This window comes from Tachyglossus aculeatus, chromosome 22 (genome assembly GCF_015852505.1).
Source record: "Tachyglossus aculeatus isolate mTacAcu1 chromosome 22, mTacAcu1.pri, whole genome shotgun sequence".
Classification (NCBI taxonomy): domain Eukaryota; kingdom Metazoa; phylum Chordata; class Mammalia; order Monotremata; family Tachyglossidae; genus Tachyglossus; species Tachyglossus aculeatus.
Genome location: NC_052087.1, coordinates 47,765,509 through 47,786,815, shown reverse-complemented (window position 1 = coordinate 47,786,815; position 21,307 = coordinate 47,765,509). Strand labels below are relative to the sequence as shown.

General features: G+C 47.9%; 1 protein-coding gene across 1 annotated transcript in view; it reads left to right on the top strand.

Annotated features, from left to right (window-relative positions):
* The window catches only part of PTPN5 (protein tyrosine phosphatase non-receptor type 5), a 101,555-nt gene extending 91,801 nt beyond the window's left edge, over nt 1-9,754 (top strand). The window contains exons 12-14 of the mRNA XM_038764268.1: nt 1,072-1,232; nt 3,762-3,875; nt 9,641-9,754. Of these exons, the coding sequence (XP_038620196.1) occupies nt 1,072-1,232; nt 3,762-3,875; nt 9,641-9,734 (369 nt within the window). The 3' untranslated portion in view covers nt 9,735-9,754. The remainder of the gene's footprint in view (nt 1-1,071; nt 1,233-3,761; nt 3,876-9,640) is intronic.
* Nucleotides 9,755-21,307: the final 11,553 nt, after the last annotated feature.

The following is a 21,307-nucleotide window of genomic DNA, read 5'->3' as shown; positions in this document are numbered from 1 at the left end:
TTCATAATTTATGAAGGAGGGAGGGTGGGTATTTTATCCCTCTTTAAACAGATGAGGAAACAGAGGCCCAGAAAAAAGGAAAGTGACTTGTCCAAGGTCATTCAGCAGGCCAGTGGCAAAGCCAGAATAAGAATACGGGTCTCTTGACTCTCAGCTCCATGCTCTTTCCTCTAGCCTGGCTACCTCCAATCTTTCCCAAGGGGATTCCTATCCAGGCACTGTATATATACCGCAGTGCTTACCACAGAGTTTGGCACAAGGTAAGCACCTAATAGCCCCTCTCAGGATCGCATCTGGAGGGTTTTCCTCTACCAGTCTCTGCTGCGGGAGGGAAAGTCAAGCAGAGGCATGCCCAATTCACTCCTGGCTGGAAGGCAATCTGCTGCAAGTCAAACCTCATCTGCGCTGGGCACGGGAGGCAGCGGAGGGCGGAAACTTGAATTTACCGCGCGGAAGAAGGTAATGGTAAACCGGTTCTGGATTTTTACCAAGAAAACTGTACCGATCCACTCCCGGGATGATCGTAGTGGCAGAGTGGGGCATTCTGAGAGAGACGTCTAAAGCAGCGTGGCTCAGTGGAGAGAGCCCGGGTTTGGGAGTCAGAGGTTGTGGGTTCTAATCCCGGCTCCTCCACTTGTCGGCTGTGTGACTTTGGGCAAGTCACTTCACTTCTCTGAGCCTCAGTTACTTCATCTGTAAAATGGAGATTGACTGTGAGCCCCACAGGGGACAATCTGATCACCTTGCATCTCCCCCGGGGCTTAGAACAGTGCTTCGCACATAGTAAGTGCTTAACAAATGCCTTTATTATTATCATTATTATTATTATTATTATTATTATTATTATTATTATTATTAGATGTGCCCATGGAGTCACTGTGGGTCGACCGCATGAGACTGGACAAGCGCCTAATCAATGCCATCGTTAGCCTGGTTACCGAGGGCATGAGAGAACCTCCCTGCTTTTTTGGTTCCTTGACTTTGGATCATTGGGGTTAGAGGTGGAGAGTGAGGCAGGGGTGGTGGCGGTGATGATGATGATGATGATGATGACCGTGGGTGTCCCGGCAGAGTGGGGACGAGGTGAGGAGCCTGAGACACTACTGGTACACGTCGTGGCCGGACCAGAAGACCCCGGACCAGGCCCCGCCTCTGCTGCAGCTGGTGAGGGAGGTGGAGGAGGCCAGGCGGCATGGCCAGAGGGGCGGCCCACCGGTCATTGTCCACTGCAGGTGGGTCCTCGCGTCCCCTTCCCCACCCCGCGCTGCAGGTGGGCCCTGGCAGGTGGGTTCCTGCCCCCAACCATCAATCATCATCATCATCATAAATACGATTGATGATCATCATCATCATCAATCGTATTTATTGAGCGCTTACTGTGTGCAGAGCACTGGACTAAGCGCTTGGGAAGTCCGAGTTGGCAACATCTAGAGACAGGCCCTACCCACCAGTGGGCTCACAGTCTGAAAGGGGGAGACAGAGAACAAAGCCAAACATACTAACAGAATAAAATAAATAGAATAGATATGTACAAGGAAAATAAATAAATAAATAAATAGAGTAACACATATGTACAAACATATATACATCATCATCATCATCAGTCGTATTTATTGAGCGCTTACTGTGTGCAGAGCACTGGACTAAGCGCTTGGGAATTCCAAGTTGGCAACATCTAGAGACAGTCCCTACCCACCAGTGGGCTCACAGTCTAAAAGGGGGAGACAGAGAACAAAGCCAAACGTACTAACAAAATAAAATAAATAGAATAGATATGTACAAGTAAAATTAATAAATAGAGTAACACATATGTACAAACATATATACATCATCATCAGTCATATTTATTGAGCGCTTACTGTGTGCAGAGCACTGGACTAAGCGCTTGGGAAGTACAAATTGGCAACATATAGAGACAGTCCCTACCCAACAGTGGGCTCACAGTCTAAAAGGGGGAGACAGAGAACAAAGCCAAACATACTAACAAAATAAAATAAATAGAATAGATAGGTACAAGTAAAATAAATAAATAGAGTAACACATATGTACAAACATATATACATATATACAAGTGCAGTGGGGAAGGAAAGGAGGTAGGGCCCCTCCACCCCACCCCACCTCCCCTTTTCCTCTGCACCTGCCTCTGCCACGTGTCTGCTCTGTGACCTTGGAAAAGTCACTTCTCTGGGCCTCGGTTGCCTCATCTAGAAGATGGGGATTTGAGACCGTGAGCCCCGTTTGGGACAGGGACTGGGCCCGACCCGGTTTGCTCGAAGCAGCGTGGCTCCGTGGAGAGAGTCCCCCTTTTAGACTGTGAGCCCACTGTTGGGTAGGGACTGTCTCTAGATGTTGCCAACTTGTACTTCCCAAGCGCTTAGTCCAGTGCTCTGCACACAGTAAGCGCTCAATAAATGCGATTTGATTGATTGATTGATTGAGAGTCAGAGGTCATGGGTTCAAATCTCAGCCCTGCCGATTGCCAGCTGTGCCACTTTGGGCAAGTCACTTAATCAATCGATCAATCAATCAATCGTATTTATTGAGCGCTTACTGTGTGCAGAGCACTGGACTAAGCGCTTGGGAAGTACAAGTTGGCAACATATAGAGACGGTCAATCAATCAATCAATCGTATTGAGCGCTTACTGTGTGCAGAGCACTGTACTAAGCGCTTGGGAAGTACAAGTTGGCAACATATAGAGACGGTCAATCAATCAATCGATTGTATTTATTGAGAGCTGACTGTGTGCAGAGCACTGTACTAAGCGCTTGGGAAGTACAAGTTGGCAACATATAGAGACGGTCAATCAATCAATCAATCAATTGTATTTATTGAGCACTTACTGTGCGCAGAGCACTGTACTAAGCGCTTGGGAAGTACAAGTTGGCGACATATAGAGATAGTCCCTACCCAACAGTGGGCTCACAGTCTAGAAGGGACTTAACTTCTCTGGGCCTCAGTGACCTCATCTATAAAATGGGGATGAAGATTGTGAGCCCCCCCATGGGACAGCCTGATCACCTTGTAACCTCCCCAACGCTTAGAACAGTGCTTTGCCCGTAGTAAGTGCTTAATAATCTACCCCGGCGCTGAGTACAGTGCCTGGCACATAGTAAGCACTTAACAAATACCATAATTATTATAGTAATAATCATTATTATTATTATTACCTCCTCCTCCGTGGTCGTGGCCACTCCAGATGGATACCTGAGACGTTCATTAGTGTGCAGCTCCTGGGCCCCGTAGAAGACCTTCGCCCCTCTCTCCCAGCCCGGCCTGCCCTCCCCCAGCCATCTGAGCCCCCTCCTTTCTCTCAGTCAATCAATCAATCGTATTTATTGAGCGCTTACTGTGTGCAGAGCACTGTACTAAGCGCTTGGGAAGTCCAAGTTGGCAACATATAGAGACAGTCCCTACCCAACAGTGGGCTCACAGTCTAAAAGACTTTCCCCCTCCTCCCCCTCTCCATCCCCCCACCTTACCTCCTTCCCCTCCCCACAGCACCTGTATTTATGTATATATGTTTGTACATATTTATTACTCTATTTTCCTTGTACATATTTATTCTATTTCTTTTATTTGGTTTATATGCTTTGCTTTGCTGTCTGTCTCCCCCTTCTAGACTGTGAGCCCACTGTTGGGTAGGGACCGTCTCTAGATGTTGCTAACTTGTACTTCCCGAGCGCTTAGTCCAGTGCTCTGCACACAGTAAGCGCTCAATAAATACGATTGAATGAATGAATGAATGACTCTGTCGCCCAGTGCAGGGATCGGGAGGACTGGGTGCTTCATCGCCACCAGCATCTGCTGCCAGCAGCTGAAGAATGAGGGCATCGTGGACATCCTGCGGACAACCTGCCAACTGAGGCAGGACCGGTACGTGATCCCAGCGGGCAGCGGGAACCGTCCGGCAGAGCCCCCTTGCCCCTTGCTGAGGGCTTTATCTGTCTGATAAGAGGACTGATATGCTGACTGCGTGCAGAGCACTGTACTAAACGCTTGAAAGCAAATGCCATCATCATCGTCATCTTTTAGACTGTGAGCCCACTGTTGGGTAGGGACTGTCTCTATATGTTGCCAACTTGGACTTCCCAAGTGCTTAGTCCAGTGCTCTGCACACAGTAAGCGCTCGATAAATACGATTGATTGATTGATCATTGAAAGAGTACAGTACAACAATAAACAGACACATTCCCTGCCCACAACAAGCTTAGGTATTTATTGAGCGCTTACTGTAGTAGTAATAATAATAATAATAATAATAATGGCATTTGTTAAGCGCTTACTATGTTCAAAGCGCTGTTCTAAGCGCTGGGGGAGATACAGGGTGATCAGGTTGTCCCACGTGGGGCTCACAGTCTTAATCCCCATTTTACAGATGAGGGAACTGAGGCTCAGAGCAGTTAAGTGACTTGTCCAAGGTCACACAGCAGACATGTGGTGGAGCCGGGATTTGAACCCATGACCTCTGACTCCAAAGCCTGGGCTCTTTCCACTGAACCACTCTGCTTCCCCTATAATAATGGTATTTGTTAAGCGCTTACTATATGCAAAGTACTGTTCTAAGCACTGGGGGATACAAGGTAATCAGGTTGTCCCACGCGGGGCTCACAGTCAAAATCCCCATTTTACAGATGAGGTCACTGAGGCCCAGAGAAGTGAAGTGGCTTGCCCAAGTTCACACAGCTGGAAAGTGGTGGAGCCGGGATTCAAACCCATGACCTCTGATTCCCAAGCCCGGCCTCTTTCCACTGAGCCACACTGCTTCTCTGTGTGCAGACTACTGTATTAAGCGCTTGGGAGAGTACAATATAACAATAAACAGACACATTCCCTGCCCACAACAAGCTTATGTATTTATTGAGCGCTTACTGTGTGCAGACTACTGTATTAAGTGCTTAGGAGAGTACAATATAACAATAAACAGACACATTCCCTGCCCACAACAAGCGTATGTATTTATTGAGCACTTACTGTGTGCAGACCACTGTACTAAGCGCTTGGGAGAGTACAACATAACAATAAACAGACACATTCCCTGCCCACAACAAACTTATGTATTTATTGAGCACTTACTGTGTGCAGAGAACTGTACTAAGCGCTTGGGAAAGTACAATATAACAATAAACAGACACATTCCCTGCCCACAACAAGCTTACGTATTTATTGAGCGCTTACTGTGTGCAGAGTACTGTACTAAGCGCTTGGGAGAATACAATATAACAGTAAACAGACACATTCCCTGCCCACAATGAACTTACAGTCTATAGGGGAGATAATAATAATAATGATGGCATGTATTAAGCGCTTATATGTGCAAAGCACTGTTCTAAGCACTGGGGAGGTTACAAGGTGATCAGGTTGTCCCACAGGAGGCTCACAGTTTTAATCCCCATTTTACAGATGAGGGAACTGAGGCCCAGAGAAGTGATTTGCCCAATAGAAATAAATGAATAAATAAATAGAAATCAACAAATGACAGATATGGACAGAAGTGGGGAAGCAGCATGGCTCAGTGGAAAGATGTCTCTATATGTTGCCAACTTGTACTTCCCAAGCGCTTAGTACAGTGCTCTGCACACAGTAAGCGCTCAATAAATACGATTGAATGAATGAATTGAAGGAATGAAAGCACGCGGGCTTGGGAGTCCGAGGTCATGGGTTCAAATCCTGGCTCCGCCACTTGTCAGCTGTGTGACCTTGGGCAAGCCACTTCACTTCGCTGTGCCTCAGTTACCTCATCTGTAAAATGGGGGTGAAGACTGTGAGCCCCAAGTGGGACAATCTGATCACCTTCTATCCCCCAGCGCTTAGAACAGTGCTTTGCACATAGTAAGCACTTAACAAATACCACCATTATTATTATTATTATTATTAAGTGCTGTGGGGGTGGGAGGGGGAATGAATGAAGGGAGTGAGGCAGGGCGATGCAGAAGGGAGAGGTAGAAGAGATAAGGAGGGCTTAGTCAGGGAAGACTTTTGGGGGGAGATCAATCAATCAATCAATCAATTGTATTTATTGAGTGCTTACTGTATGCAGAGCACTGTACTAAGCACTTAGCACTGTACTATGCCTTCAACTATGCCTATACCTTGAGATATGCCTTCAACAACCTTTGAAGGGGGAGTGAGTAATTGTGTGTTGGATACCAGGAGGGAAGACATTCCAGGTCGGAGCTGAGACGTGGGCGAGAGGTCAGCGGTCATTCACTCATTCATTCAATCGTATTTATTGAGCGCTTACTGTGTGCAGAGCACTGTACTAAGCGCTGGGGAAGTACAAGTTGGCAACATAATAATAATAATAATGATAGTAATAATAATTATTGCAGTATTTGTTAAGCAGTTACCTCATTCCAGGCCCTGTACTAAGCACTTGGGTGGATACAAGCAAACTGAGTTTGACAGTCCCTGTCACACATCAATCAATCGTATTTATTGAGCGCTTCCTGTGTGCAGAGCACTGTACTAAGCGCTTGGGAAGTACAAGATGGGAACATATAGAGACAGTCCCTACCCAACAGTGGGCTCACAGTCACACATGGGGCTCCCAATCTTAATCCTCATTTTCAGATGAAGTAACTGAGGCACAGAGAAGTAAACTTCTAGACCGTGAGCCCACTGTTGGGTAGAGACGGTCTCTATATGCTGCCAACGTGTACTTCCCAAGCGCTTAGTACAGTGCTCTGCACACAATAAGCACTCAATAAATACGATTGAATGAATGAATAAACTGACTTGCCAAAGGCAGACAAATGGCAGAGCAGGGGTTAGAAGTCAGGTCCTTCTGACACCCTTACTGGTGCTCTATCTACTAGGCCATATTGCCTCTTACATTCAATCGTATTTATCGTATTTAATACGATTAATTACATAATATTATTTGTTCACAAATGAATTCAATTTTCTGACATCAGCCCTTATTTTCTGTTTTTTCACCTAAAAATCCACATATGATTTTTCAATTTTTCATTTCATTCATTCATTCATTCAGTTGTATTTATTGAGCGCTTACTTTGTGCAGAGCACTGTACTAAGCGCTTGGGAAGTCCAAGTTGGCAACATATAGATACGGTCCCTACCCATCAACGGGCTTACAGTCTAGAAAGGGGAGACAGACAACAAAACAAAATATATTAACAAAATAAAATAGAATAGTAAATATGTACAAGCAATAAATGCCATCATGATGATGATTACGGGTAGGAGCAGGATTAGAACTCAGGACCTCGGCCTCTCCTGCCCGGGCTCTTCCCCCTAATCAATCAATCAATCATATTTATTGAGCGCTTACTGTGTGCAGAGCACTGTACTAAGCGCTTGGGAAGTACAAGTTGGCAACATATAGAGACAGTCCCTACCCAACAGTGGGCTCACAGTCTAAAAGGGGGAAACAGAGAACAAAACCAAACATACTAACAAAATAAAATAAATAGAATAGATATGTACAGGTAAAATAAATAAATAAATAATAATAATAATAATAATAATAATAAATAATAAATAATCATTTCATTGTCTTTGTCCAAAACATTTAGCACAGCACTCTGCTAGTGCTTGGGGCTATAGAACAAAAGCCCCAAATCTTTGTCCGTGCTGTGGGAAGAAATCAAAGGAATATACAATCAATCAATCAATTAATCGTATTTATTGAGTGCTTACTGTGTGCAGAGCACTGTACTAAGCGCTTGGGAAGTACAAGTTGGCAACATATAGAGACAGTCCCTACCCAACAGTGGGCTCAAGAAACTCAGGGGGTGTAGATCGAATGAGTAGACCGGTCCATTAAAAGTAAAGTCAGGTGAAAGTTGGTTCTGTGGTCAAGAAGCAGCGTGGCTCAGTGGAAAGAACACGGGCTTTGGAGTTAGAGGTCATGGGTTCAAATCCCGGCTCCGCCGTCAGCTGTGTGACTTTGGGCGAGTCACTTCTCTGCCCTACTGGAGCTCACCTCCTCCAGGAGGCCTTCCCAGACTGAGCTCCCTCCTTCCTCTCCCCCTCTTCCCCTTCCCCATCCCCCCGCCCCCGTCTTACCTCCTTCCCCTCCCCACAGCACATGTATATATGTTTGTACGGATTTATTACTCTATTTTATTTGTACATATTTATCTATTTTATTTGGTTAATATGTTTTGTTTTGTTGTCCGTCTCCCCCTTCTAGACTGTGAGCCCACTGTTGGGTAGGGACTGTCTCTATATGTTGCCAACTTGGACTTCCCAAGCGCTTAGTACAGTACAGTGCTCTGCACACAGTAAGCGCCCCCCTCCCCCTCTTCCCTTCCCCATCCCCCCCGCCCTACCTCCTTCCCCTCCCTAAAGCACCTGTATATATGTATATATGTTTGTACGGATTTATTACTCTATTTATTTATTTATTTTATTTGTACATATTTATTCTATTTATTTTATTTGGTTAATATGTTTTGTTTTGTTGTCCATCTCCCCCTTCTAGACTGTGAGCCCGCTGTTGGGTAGGGACCGTCTCTTTATGTTGCCAACTTGAACTTCCCAAGCGCTTAGTACAGTGCTCTGCACACAGTAAGCGCCCCCTCTCCCCCTCTTCCCCTCCCTATCCCCCCACCCCGTGCCTTACCTCCTTTCCCTCCCCACAGCACCTGTATATATGTATATATGTTTGTATGGATTTATTACTCTATTTATTTTATTTGTACATATTTATTCTATTTTATTTGGTTAATATTTTTTGTTTTGTTGTCTGTTGGGTAGGGACCGTCTCTATATGTTGCCAACTTGGACTTCCCAAGCGCTTAGTACAGTGCTCTGCACACAGTAAGCACCCCCTCTCCCCCTCTTCCCCTCCCCATCAATCAATCAATCAATTGTATTTATTGAGCGCTTACTGTGTGCAGAACACTGTACTAAGCGCTTGGGAAGTACAAGTTGGCGACATATAGAGACAGTCCCTACCCAACAGTGGGCTCCACCCAGCTCTACCTCCTTCCCCTCCCCACAGCACCTGTATATATGTATATATATATTTGTATGGATTTATTACTCTATTTTATTTGTACATATTTATTCTATTTTATTTTGTTAATATGTTTTGTTTAGCTGTCTGTCTCCCCCTTCTAGACTGTAAGCCTGCTGTTGGGTAACGACCATCTCTATATGTTGCCAACTTGGCCTTCCCAAGCACTTAGTCCAGTGCTCTGCACACATTAAGCGACCCGTCTCCCCCTCTTCTCCTCCCCATCCCCCCCGCCTTACCTCCTTCCCCTCCCCACAGCACCTGTATATATGTAAATATGTTTGTACGTATTTCTCTGTTTTATTTGTACATATTTATTCTATTTATTTTATTTTGTTAATGTTTTGCTTTGTTCCCTGTCTCCCCCTTCTAGACTGTGAGCCCGCTGTTGGGTAGGGACCATCTCTAGATGTTGCCAACTTGGCCTTCCCAAGCGTTTAGTCCAGTGCTCTGCACACAGTAAGCGCCCAATAAATACGATTGAATGAATGAATGAATGAAAAGTAGAAGACAACAGTATGAGCTGAGATGGAGGTAGGGTGAGAGGGTTAGCGTTAGAAAGAGCGAAGGCCCCGTCTCCCTTGTTGGCCCTGCTCGGTCCCTGCGTCCATCTTGGCTGTGGGTTGTCCCCAACTCTCTCCTGTTCTCTCCTCAGGGGCGGAATGATCCAGACCTGCGAGCAGTACCAGTTTGTGCACCATGTCATGAGCCTGTACGAAAAGCAGCTCTCTCGGGCAGCGGAGGAGTGACCCCCTCACCCCCGCCTCCCTCAACCCCCATTCCCTGCCAGGCCCTGGGTGGAAACAGCAGAACCCCCAGGCTGGGGTCTCCCTGTGACCCAACAGGGCCCCGGCCCCGGCCCAGCTTCATCTCCTCTTGGTCTTGCTTTCCTTTCGCTCTACTTTGCACCGGCATTCGAGAACTGAGCGGCCCCTCCGGCCCCTGCCCGGTGCAGGGACCCCGTCCCCGGCTCCCCTCCCAGACGCCCCCGGCCCAGTGGCCCACCCGGCTGGCTGGTTTTAACGACGACTCAATCGCTAATCGATCCAAATCCCACGACGCTCTGAATGTCCTGCTGAGGTGTGTGCCGTACGTCCACGAAGCTTGGGAGCCCGTCTTTGCCTTTTCTGATGTTTTTATCCGGAAACTACCGAATACTGTGTCTGTGCGCCCCTCCCCACGCCCCCACCAGGGCCCCGGTCCGATGGGACGGGGCTGGGGACGGAGAGGCCCGAAAGGCGGCCTGCGTGACCCGCCGGGGAGAAGGCGGGGTGGTTTCGGCGGCCCCGTTCCCCCACTTTGGGCTCTATCGCTCCCATTCATGCCCCCCATCCCGGTCTCTGTCCCCTGCTCCTTGGCGCCAAGGGGAAAACCAATCTTGATCTCCCATTCCCGCATCAGCCCCGGATACTCGCCTCCGGGCCCGGTCCATGAATCTGGTCCTTCCTGCTTGGGCCCAGGGCAGATGTAGCTGGGGAGTGGGGAAGAACGGGGGTTCTCGATGGCCCGATCCCCACATCCCCCTGCCCGGTGGGGAGGGAACGGGGGTCCAGCCCTGCCTCAGGCCCACGCTCGAGAGGCCGGGCCCGCGGGGGCGAGGAGAGTCCCTTGGCGGGCCCGTCGTGCCAATGTTATCCTGTGTCACTGTGGGGAAGGCACTTCCCGAAAACTCACTGCGTATATCGGCGTGTGTTCCCGTATCCATGTGTGTGTAGAGAACTCATCAGCAGGGTATGCATGACTTTGGCAACGTGTTATCTTGGGGCCCCATGGTTTTATTGCTGAATTGAAATATTTATTCAATGGCAGACCGTCACTTGGTGTCTTTTTATAATCCGCTCGTGGTCATTGAATAGAGCAATAAACTTGAGCATTTTGAGCATATTTGTCTATCACTTCTGTCTCACTCCCCCCCTTCCCTCACAGTTGCTTCACTGGCTCTCTCTGGAGAAGGGGGGACACGGGAGGCGGTTTCCCCAGATCCCACAGGTGCCATGGTTGTGGAGAGCTCTCGCATTATCTCGTTCTCTCTTTCTCTGTCACATGGGTGGACCCCACTCCCTCTTCCTCCTGGATGGTCACCAATCCCTCTCCAACCCCGTAAGAAGCAGTGTGTCCCAGTGGATAGAGCATAGGCCTGGGTGTCCGAAGGATCTGAGTTCGAGTCCAGGCTCCCCACTTGTCTGCTGTGTGACCTTGGGCAAATCACCTAGCTTCTCTGTGCCTTAGTTACCTCACCTGTAAAATGGGGATTAAGGCTGCGAGCCCCCTGTGGGACATGGACTGTGTCCAACCTGATTAGTTTGTATCTACTCCAGTGCTTAGTACAGTCCTAACAAATACTATTAAAAAAAACCCAACTCATCATCATCATCAATCATATTTATTGAGTGCTTACTGTGGGCAGAGCACTGTACTAAGCGCTTAGTACAGTGAACTCAAGAACTTAGTACAAGAACTCAAGCTTCTTGCTGTAGGATATAATCTTCCAGGACCCTGGAGAACCAGGGTTAAAAGCTTTTCTCTTCCCCCTCCAGCTCCAGGAAGCAGTGTTGTCCAGGAAGAGCAGTCTCTTTTAGACTGTGAGCCCACTGTTGGGTAGGGACTGTCTCTATGTGTTGCCAATTTGTACTTCCCAAGCGCTTAGTACAGTGCTCTGCACATAGTAAGTGCTCAATAAATACGATTGATTGATTGATTGTCTAGTGGAAAGAGAACAGGACTAGGCAGGGAGGAGAGCCAGGCTTTAATCCTGGCTCTGTCACTTACCTGTTGGGTGACCTTGGACAGGTCACATAACTGCCTTCTTTTCTGGTATTTAAATGCTTACTATGTTCCAGGCACTGTACTGAGTGCTGGGGTTGATAAAAGTGAATCAGGTTGGACACAGTCCCTGTCTCACATGGGACTCACAGTCTTCATCCCCATTTTACGGACGAGGTAACCGAGGCGCCAAGAAGTTAAGTGACTTGCCCAAGGTCACACAGCAAGCAAGATTAGAACCCAGGTCCTTCTAACTCCCAGGCCTGTGCTCTCTCTATGAAGCCACGCTGCTTCTCAGCTGTGCCTGCTTGCTCTTTGGTAAAAATTGGGGTTAAGTACCTGTTCTCCCGCCCGCTTAGATGGAGCGGGATGACCTTATTGGAAGCAAACACGGGGTAGAAATGACGTGACTTGATGTGACGTGATGTGACATGACTTGACGTGTAAATAGTCAACAAATGCCATTATTATTATTATTACTAAGCACTGGGACAGCTACAAGCTAATCAGGTTGGACACAGTCAATGTCCCACAGGGGACTCACACTCAATCCCCATAAGATCTAGGGCTGTATCCCATCCGCTTATATTGTCGAAAACCCAGGTTTTAGTGTGGTGATTGGCACTTCATAGTTGTATTTACTAGGTTCCCACTGCTGTTATTAAGTGCTGACCTAGGGCTGGTTTGGTTGAGGGCTTAGAACGGTGCTTTGCACATAGTAAGCGCTTAATAAATGCCGTGATTATTATTACTGAGGGCGGAAGGGTCTTCCTTCTTGGCTAAGCTGATCTGGGTTTATTGCTTCAGGAAACAGGAGTTGGACTTGTGCCGCTGAGTCTGGGGTCGGGAGTTGATGGGTTGTTTGGGGACCCCATAAGGACCCCATAACCGCCTTCTTTTCTGGTATTTAAATGCTTACTATGTGCCAGGCACTGTACTAAGTACTGGGGTAGTTATGGGTCCTTAGTTGCTGCCTCTGCCACCCTAGGGCCAGGTGCAAACTCTCCATAGTTGTATTTACTAGTTTCCCACTGCTGTTATTAAGTGCTGACCTAGGGCTGGTTTGGTTGAGGGCTTAGAACGGTGCTTCCCCCCTTTCTCCAACCCCCCGGCTCTCAACACTCTCTGCTACTCTCCCATCCTTCCCAGCGGTATCCTCAGAGGAACTCTCCTCCCTCCTCTCAAGTGCTACTCCGGCCACCTGTGCTTCTGACCCCATTCCCTCTCATCTTATGAAATCTCTCGCTCCATCCCTTCTCCCCTCCTTAACTTCCATCTTCAACCGCTCACTCTCCACTGGTTCCTTCCCCTCTGCCTTCAAACATGCCCATGTCTCTCCCATCCTAAAAAAACCCTCTCTTGACCCCACCTCACCTTCTAGTTATCGTCCCATATCCCTCCTACCATTCCTTTCCAAACTCCTTGAACGAGTTGTCTACACGCGCTGCCTAGAATTCCTCAACAACAACTCTCTCCTCGACCCCCTCCAGTCTGGCTTCCGTCCCCTTCATTCCACGGAAACTGCGCTCTCAAAGGTCACCAATGACCTCCTGCTTGCCAAATCCAACGGCTCATATTCTGTCCTAATCCTCCTCGACCTCTCAGCTGCCTTTGACACTGTGGACCACCCCCTTCTCCTCAACACGTTATCTGACCTTGGCTTCACAGACTCCGTCCTCTCCTGGTTCTCCTCTTATCTCTCCGGTCGTTCTTTCTCAGTCTCTTTTGCAGGCTCCTCCTCCCCCTCCCATTCTCTTACGGTGGGGGTTCCCCAAGGTTCAGTGCTTGGTCCCCTTCTGTTCTCAATATACACTCACTCCCTTGGTGACCTCATTCGCTCCCACGGCTTCAACTATCATCTCTATGCTGATCACACCCAGATCTACATCTCTGCCCCTGCTCTCTCCCCCTCCCTCCAGGCTCGCATCTCCTCCTGCCTTCAGGACATCTCCATCTGGATGTCCGCCCGCCACCTAAAGCTCAACATGTCGAAGACTGAGCTCCTTGTCTTCCCTCCCAAACCCTGCCCTCTCCCTGACTTTCCCATCTCTGTTGATGGCACTACCATCCTTCCCGTCTCACAAGCCCGCAACCTTGGTGTCATCCTCGACTCCGCTCTCTCATTCACCCCTCACATCCAAGCCGTCACCAAAACCTGCCGGTCTCAGCTCCGCAACATTGCCAAGATCCGCCCTTTCCTCTCCATCCAAACCGCTACCCTGCTCATTCAAGCTCTCATCCTATCCCGTCTGGACTACTGCACTAGCCTTCTCTCTGATCTCCCATCCTCGTGTCTCTCTCCACTTCAATCCATACTTCATGCTGCTGCCCGGATTATCTTTGTCCAGAAACGCTCTGGACATATCACTCCCCTCCTCAAAAACCTCCAATGGCTACCGATCAATCTGCGCATCAAGCAGAAACTCCTCACCTTGGGCTTCAAGGCTGTCCATCACCTCGCCCCCTCCTACCTCACCTCCCTTCTGTCCTTCTCCAGCCCAGCCGGCACCCTCCGCTCCTCCACCACTAATCTCCTCACTGTACCTCGCTCTCGCCTGTCCCGCCATCGACCCCCAGCCCACGTCATCCCCCAGGCCTGGAATGCCCTCCCTCTGCCCATCCGCCAAGCTAGCTCTCTTCCTCCCTTCAAGGCCCTGCTGAGAGCTCACCTCCTCCAGGAGGCCTTCCCAGACTGAGCCCCTTCTTTCCTCTCCCCCTCGTCCCCCTCTCCATCCCCCCGTCTTACCTCCTTCCCTTCCCCACAGCACCTGTATATATGTATATATGGTTGTACATATTTATTACTCTATTTATTTATTTATTTATTTTACTTGTACATTTCTATCCTACTTATTTTATTTTGTTGGTATGTTTGGTTCTGTTCTCTGTCTCCCCCTTTTAGACTGTGAGCCCACTGTTGGGTAGGGACTGTCTCTATGTGATGCCAATTTGTACTTCCCAAGCGCTTAGTACAGTGCTCTGCACATAGTAAGCGCTCAATAAATACGATTGATTGATTGATTGATTGCTTTGCACATAGTAAGCGCTCAATAAATGCCACGATTATTATTACTGAGGGCGGAAGGGTCTTCCTTCCAGGCTAAGCCGATCTGGGTTTGTTGCTTCAATCAATCAATCAATCAATCATACTTATTGAGCGCTTACTGTGTGCAGAGCACTGTACTAAGCGCTTGGGAAGTACAAGTTGGCAACATATAGAGACAGTCCCTACCCAACAGTGGGCTCACAGTCCAAAAGGGACTTAGACTTCAGGGGTGGGACATGTGCCGCTGAGTCTGGGGTCGGGAGTTGATGGGTTGTTTGGGGACCCCATAAGGACCCCATAACCGCCTTCTTTTCTGGTATTTAAATGCTTACTATGTGCCAGGCACTGTACTAAGTACTGGGGTAGTTATGGGTCCTTGGTGGCTGCCTCTGCCACCCTAGGGCCAGGTGCAAACTCTCCATAGTTGTATTTACTAGTTTCCCACTGCTGTTATTAAGTGCTGACCTAGGGCTGGTTTGGTAGAAGGCTTAGAACGGTGCTTTGCACATAGTAAGTGCTTAATAAATGTCATGATTATTATTACTGAGGGCAGAAGGGTCTTCCTTCCTGGCTTCAATCAATCAATCAATCAATCATATTTATTGAGTGCTTACTGCAGAGCACTGTACTAAGCACTTGGGAAGTACAAGTTGGCAACATATAGAGACAGTCCCTACCCAACAGTGGGCTCACAGTCTAAAAGGGACTTAGACTTCAGGGGTTGGACATGTGCCGCTGAGTCTGGGGTCGGGAGTTGATGAGTTGTTTGGGGACCCCATAAGGACCCCAAAACTGCCTTCTTTTATGGTATTTAAATGCTTACTATGTGCCTGGCACTGTACTAAGTACTGGGGTAGTAATGGGTCCTTGGTAGTTGCCTCTGCCACCCTAGGGCCAGGTGCAAACTCTCCATAGTTGTATTTACTGGTTTCCCCACTGCTGTTATTAAGTGCTGACCTAGGGCTGGTTTGGTTGAGGGCTTCGAACAGTGCTTTGCTCATAGTAAGCGCTTAATAAATGCCATGATTATTATTACTGAGGGCGGAAGGGTCTTCCTTCCAGGCTAAGCCAATCTGGGTTTGTTGCTTCAGGAAACAGGGGTTGGACATGTGCCACTGAGTTTGGGATCAGGAGTTGATGGGTTGTTTCGGGACCCCATAAGGACCCCATAACTGCCTTCTTTTCTGGTATTTAAATGCTTACTATGTGCCAGGCACTGTACTAAGTACTGGGGTAGTTATGGGTCCTTGGTGGCTGCCTCTGCCACCCTAGGGCCAGGTGCAAACTCTCCATAGTTGTATTTACTGGTTTCCCACTGCTGTTATTAAGTGCTGACCTGTGCCTTAGTTACCTCACCTGTAAAATGGGGATTAAGGCCGTGAGCCCCCTGTGGGACATGGACTGTGTCCAACCTGATTAGTTTGTATCTACTCCAGTGCTTAGTACAGTCCTAACAAATACCATTAAAAAAAATAGTTGAGGGCTTAGAACGGCCCTCCTCTGAACTTGAGCCCCCACCTCCTCTGAGGTCGGGGTCTCCGCGGGCTTTGCCCGACACTTCCCCCCGGACTTCTCTGTACGTCCCCCACCTTCCCGGCTCCAACTTTGTGAGTCCCTGCAGCAGCTGGGAGTGGTGACTTTTTCCTTGTAAGGGTGGGAGCGTGTGGCAGGGGGGCTCCCCTAGGCCCGCGGCGGGATCTGGTGCCCGGCAACTCCTCCGGCTTTATTTTCAACTGGAGCCCCTGGGGCAGGGTGGCTCTGATGCCAATGCTTGAGCCAGAAGAGGATGGGGCCAGCCAGGAGGAGGAGGAGAAAGGAAGGTCTCCCAAGGTGGCCGGAAAGTAATAATAATAATGGGGATTAAGACTGTGTGCCCTATGATGATGATGATGATGATGATGGCATTTATTAAGCGCTTACTACGTGCAAAGCACTGTTCTAAGCGCCGGGGAGGTTACAAGGTGATCAGGTTGTACCACGGGGGGCTCACAGTCTTAACCCCCATTTTCCAGATGAGGTAACTGAGGCACAGAGAAGTTGAATGACTTGCCCAGAGTCACACAGCTGACGGTTGGCGGAGCCGGGATTTAAACCCACGACCTCTGACTCCAAAGCCTGGGCTCTTTCCACTGAGCCACGCTGCTTCTCTAACTATGCGCCAAGCACTGTTCTAAGCCCTGGGGTTGATTCAAGGTAATCAGGCTGGACACAGTCCCTGTCTCACGTGGGGCTCACAGTCTTAATCTCCATTTTACAGATGAGGTAACTGAGGTGCAGAGAAGTTAAGTGACTTTACTCCAAGAGGCCTATCTCCTCGAATCCCCATTTTACAGATGAGAGGACAGAGGCCTTCCCTAAGCCCTCTTTTCCTCTTCTCCCAGTCCGTTCTGCATCACCCTGACTTACTCCCTTTATTCCTCCCCCTTCCCAGCCCCACAGCACTTATATATATATATATATATATATATATATATATATATATATATATATATATCTGAAATTTCCTCCCCATCCCCATCCCCCCCCACCTTACCTCCTTCCCCTCCCCACAGCACCTGTATATATGTGTATATGTTTGTACGGATTTATTACTCTATTTTATTTGTACATATTCTATTTATTTTATTTTGTTAATATGTTTTGTTTTGTTCTCTGTCTCCCCCTTCTAGACAGTGAGCCCTCTGTTGGGTAGGGACCATCTCTATATGTTCCCAACTTGTACTTCCCAAGCGCTTAGTACAGTGCTCTGCACACAGTAAGCGCTCAATAAATACGATTGAATGAATGAATGAATGAATAATAATGGCATTTATTAAGCGCTTACTATGTGCAAAGCACTGTTCTAAGCGCTGAGCACTGTTCTAAGCGCCGAAGTAGGTCGTGGTCGTGAGGCCCTGGCTCAGGGTGGCTTCTGTCTTCCACCCGACCTGACCGATAGGCGCCCAACTGTCCAGCCAGTCATTCATTCGACCGCATTTATTGAGCACTTACTGGTACTAAACACCTGGGAGAGTACAATGACCAATTAATGTGTCTATTAATTAATTCTCTATTAATCTGTGTCTATTAATTCTCTATATGTTGCCAACTTGGGCTTCCCAAGCACTTAGTCCAGTGCTCTGCACACAGTAAGCGCTCAATAAATACGATTGAATGAATGAATGGAGTCAGAGGTCATGGGTTCAAATCCCAGCTCCGCCACTTGTCAGCTGTGTGACTTTGGGCAAGTCACTTCACTTCTCTGGGCCTCAGTTACCTCATCTGGAAAATGGGGATTGACTGTGAGCCCCCCGTGGGACAACCTCATCACCTTGTAACCTCCCCAGCGCTTAGAACAGTGCTTTGCACATAGTAAGCGCTTAATAAATGCTATCACTATTCTCTGGGCCTCAGTTACCTCATCTGGAAAATGGGGATTAAGTGTGTGGGCCTCATGTGGGACAACCTGATCACCTTGTAACCTCCCCAGCGCTTAGAACAGTGCTTTGCACATAGTAAGTGCTTAATAAATGCTATCACTAGTCTCTGGGCCTCAGTTACCTCATCTGGAAAAGGGGAATTAGGTCTGTGAGCCCCATGTGGGACAACTTGATTACCTTGTATCTACCCCAGCGCTTAGAACAGTGCTTTGCACATAGTAAGCGCTTAATAAATGCTATTAATCTGAGAAGCCCACTACACCCGGCCACGTTTCCAGACCCCTCTCAGCAGACAAGGCCCCGGATGCGAGAAGATGGAGGAGCTGAATCCGAGCGTGTGATGTCCGCTACATAGCTGTATAGTACAGTGCTCTGCACACAGTAAGCGCTCAATAAATACGATTGATTGATTATAATTGATTTACATTAATGTCTGTCCCCTCCGCTAGACTGTAAGGTCACTGTGGGCAGGGAATGTGTCTGTTTATTGTTCTATTGAGCACTCCCAAGCACTTAGTCCAGTGCTCTGCACACAGTAAGTGCTCAATAAATAAATAATAATTATGGTCTTCGTTAAGTACTTACTATGTGCCGGGCACTGTACTAAGCGCTGGAATAGCTACAAGGTAATCAGGTTGCCTCACACGGGGCTCACAGTCTCAACTTCCCATTTTGAAGGCAAAGAAACGGAGGCCCAGAGAAGTGAAGCTACTTACCCAAGGTCACACAACAGAAAAGTGTCGGAGTCGGGATTAGATTAAGTGATGATGATGGTATTTGGTAAGCGCTTGTGAGAAGCAGCGTGGCTCAGTGGAAACAGCTTGGGGGTCAGGGGTCGTGGGTTCTAATCCCAGTCCTGCCATTTGTCAGCTGTGAGACTTTAAGCAAGTTACTTAACTTCTCTGGGCCTCAGTTACCTCATCTGTAAATTGAGGATTTAAGATTGTGAGCCCCACATGGAACAACCTGATTACTTTGTATCTCCCCCAGTGCTTAGAACAGTTCTTGGCACATAGTAAGCGCTTAACAAATACCGTTATTATTATTATTACTATGTGTCAAGCACTATGTGTTCCTCCCTTCAAGGCCCTGCTGAAAGCTCACCTCCTCCAGGAGGCCTTCCCAGACTGAGCCCCTTCCTTCCTCTCCCCCTCGTCCCCCTCTCCATCCCCCCCATCTTACCTCCTTCCCTTCCCTACAGCACCTGTATATATGTACATATGTTTGTACATAGTTATTACTCTATTTATTTATTTTGCTTGTACCTATCTATTCTATTTATTTTATTTTGTTAGTATGTTTGGTTTTGTTCTCTGTCTCCCCCTTTTAGACTGTGAGCCCACTGTTGGGTAGGGACTGTCTCTATATGTTGCCAACTTGTACTTCCCCAGCGCTTAGTACAGTGCTCTGCACACAGTAAGCGCTCAATAAATACGATTGATTGATTGATTGATTCCTCTCCCTCTCGTCCCCCTCTCCATCCCCCCCATCTTACCGCCTTCCCTTCCCCACAGCACCTGTGTATATGTCCATATTTATTACTCTATTTATTTATTTATTTTGCTTGTACCTATCTATTCTATTTATTTTATTTTGTTAGTACGTTTGGTTTTGTTCTCTGTCTCCCCCTTTTAGACTGTGAGCCCACTGTTGGGTAGGGACTGTCTCTATATGTTGTCAACTTGTACTTCCCCAGCGCTTAGTCCAGTGCTCTGCACGCAGTAAGCGCTCAATAAATACGATTGATTGATTGATTGATTCCTCTCCCCCTCGTCCCCCTCTCCATCCCCCCATCTTACCTCCTTCCCTTCCCCACAGCACCTGTATATATGTCCATATTTATTACTCTATTTATTTACTTTGCTTGTACCTATCTATTCTATTTATTTTATTTTGTTAGTACGTTTGGTTTTGTTCTCTGTCTCCCCCTTTTAGACTGTGAGCCCACTGTTGGGTAGGAACCGTCTCTATATGTTGCCAACTTGGACTTCCCCAGCGCTTAGTCCAGTGCTCTGCACACAGTAAGCGCTCAATAAATACGATTGATTGATTGATTGATTGATTCCTCCATCTCTCGTCCCCCTCTCCATCCCCCCCATCTTACCTCCTTCCCTTCCCCACAGCACCTGTATATATGTCCATGTTTATTACTCTATTTATTTATTTATTTTGCTTGTACCTATCTATTCTATTTATTTTATTTTGTTAGTACGTTTGGTTTTGTTTCCTGTCTCCCCCTTTTAGACTGTGAGCCCACTGTTGGGTAGGGACCGCCTCCATATGTTGCCAACTTGGACTTCCCAAGCGCTTAGTCCAGTGCTCTGCACACAGTAAGAACTCCATAAATACGATTGATTGATTGATTGATTGATTGATATGAGTGATTGATCTGACTGACAGACTGCCCCTTTCAGCAAGGACGGTCCCTTCTGAGAGTTTGACCAGCCAGGCCCATGGATGGAGGCCAGGGGGGACTTCTGCCGGGCACTGGACAGCAGGCCTGGATTTGCCCCGCTCATCCGGGGCCTAGCCCTGCAGGGCCAACTCCTGGGAAGCCGAGCCCGGACACCGAAGCCCCAGGCTGGAGATAGTAATAATAATAATAATAATAATAATAAATAATGATAATGATAATAATGGCATTTATTAAGCTCTTACTATGTCCAGAGCACTGTTCTACTGCCCAGCCCGCACCCTCCGCTCCTCCACCGCTAATCTCCTCACTGTACCTCGTTCTCGCCTGTCCCGCCATCGACCCCCGGCCCACGTCATCCCCCGGGCCTGGAATGGCCTCCCTCTGCCCATCCGCCAAGCTAGCTCTCTTCCTCCCTTCAAGGCCCTGCTGAGAGCTCACCTCCTCCAGGAGGCCTTCCCAGACTGAGCCCCTTCTTTCCTCTCCCCCTCGTCCCCCTCTCCATCCCCCCGTCTTACCTCCTTCCCTTCCCCACAGCACCTGTATATATGTATATATGGTTGTACATATTTATTACTCTATTTATTTATTTATTTATTTTACTTGTACATTTCTATCCTATTTATTTTATTTTGTTGGTATGTTTGGTTCTGTTCTCTGCCTCCCCCTTTTAGACTGTGA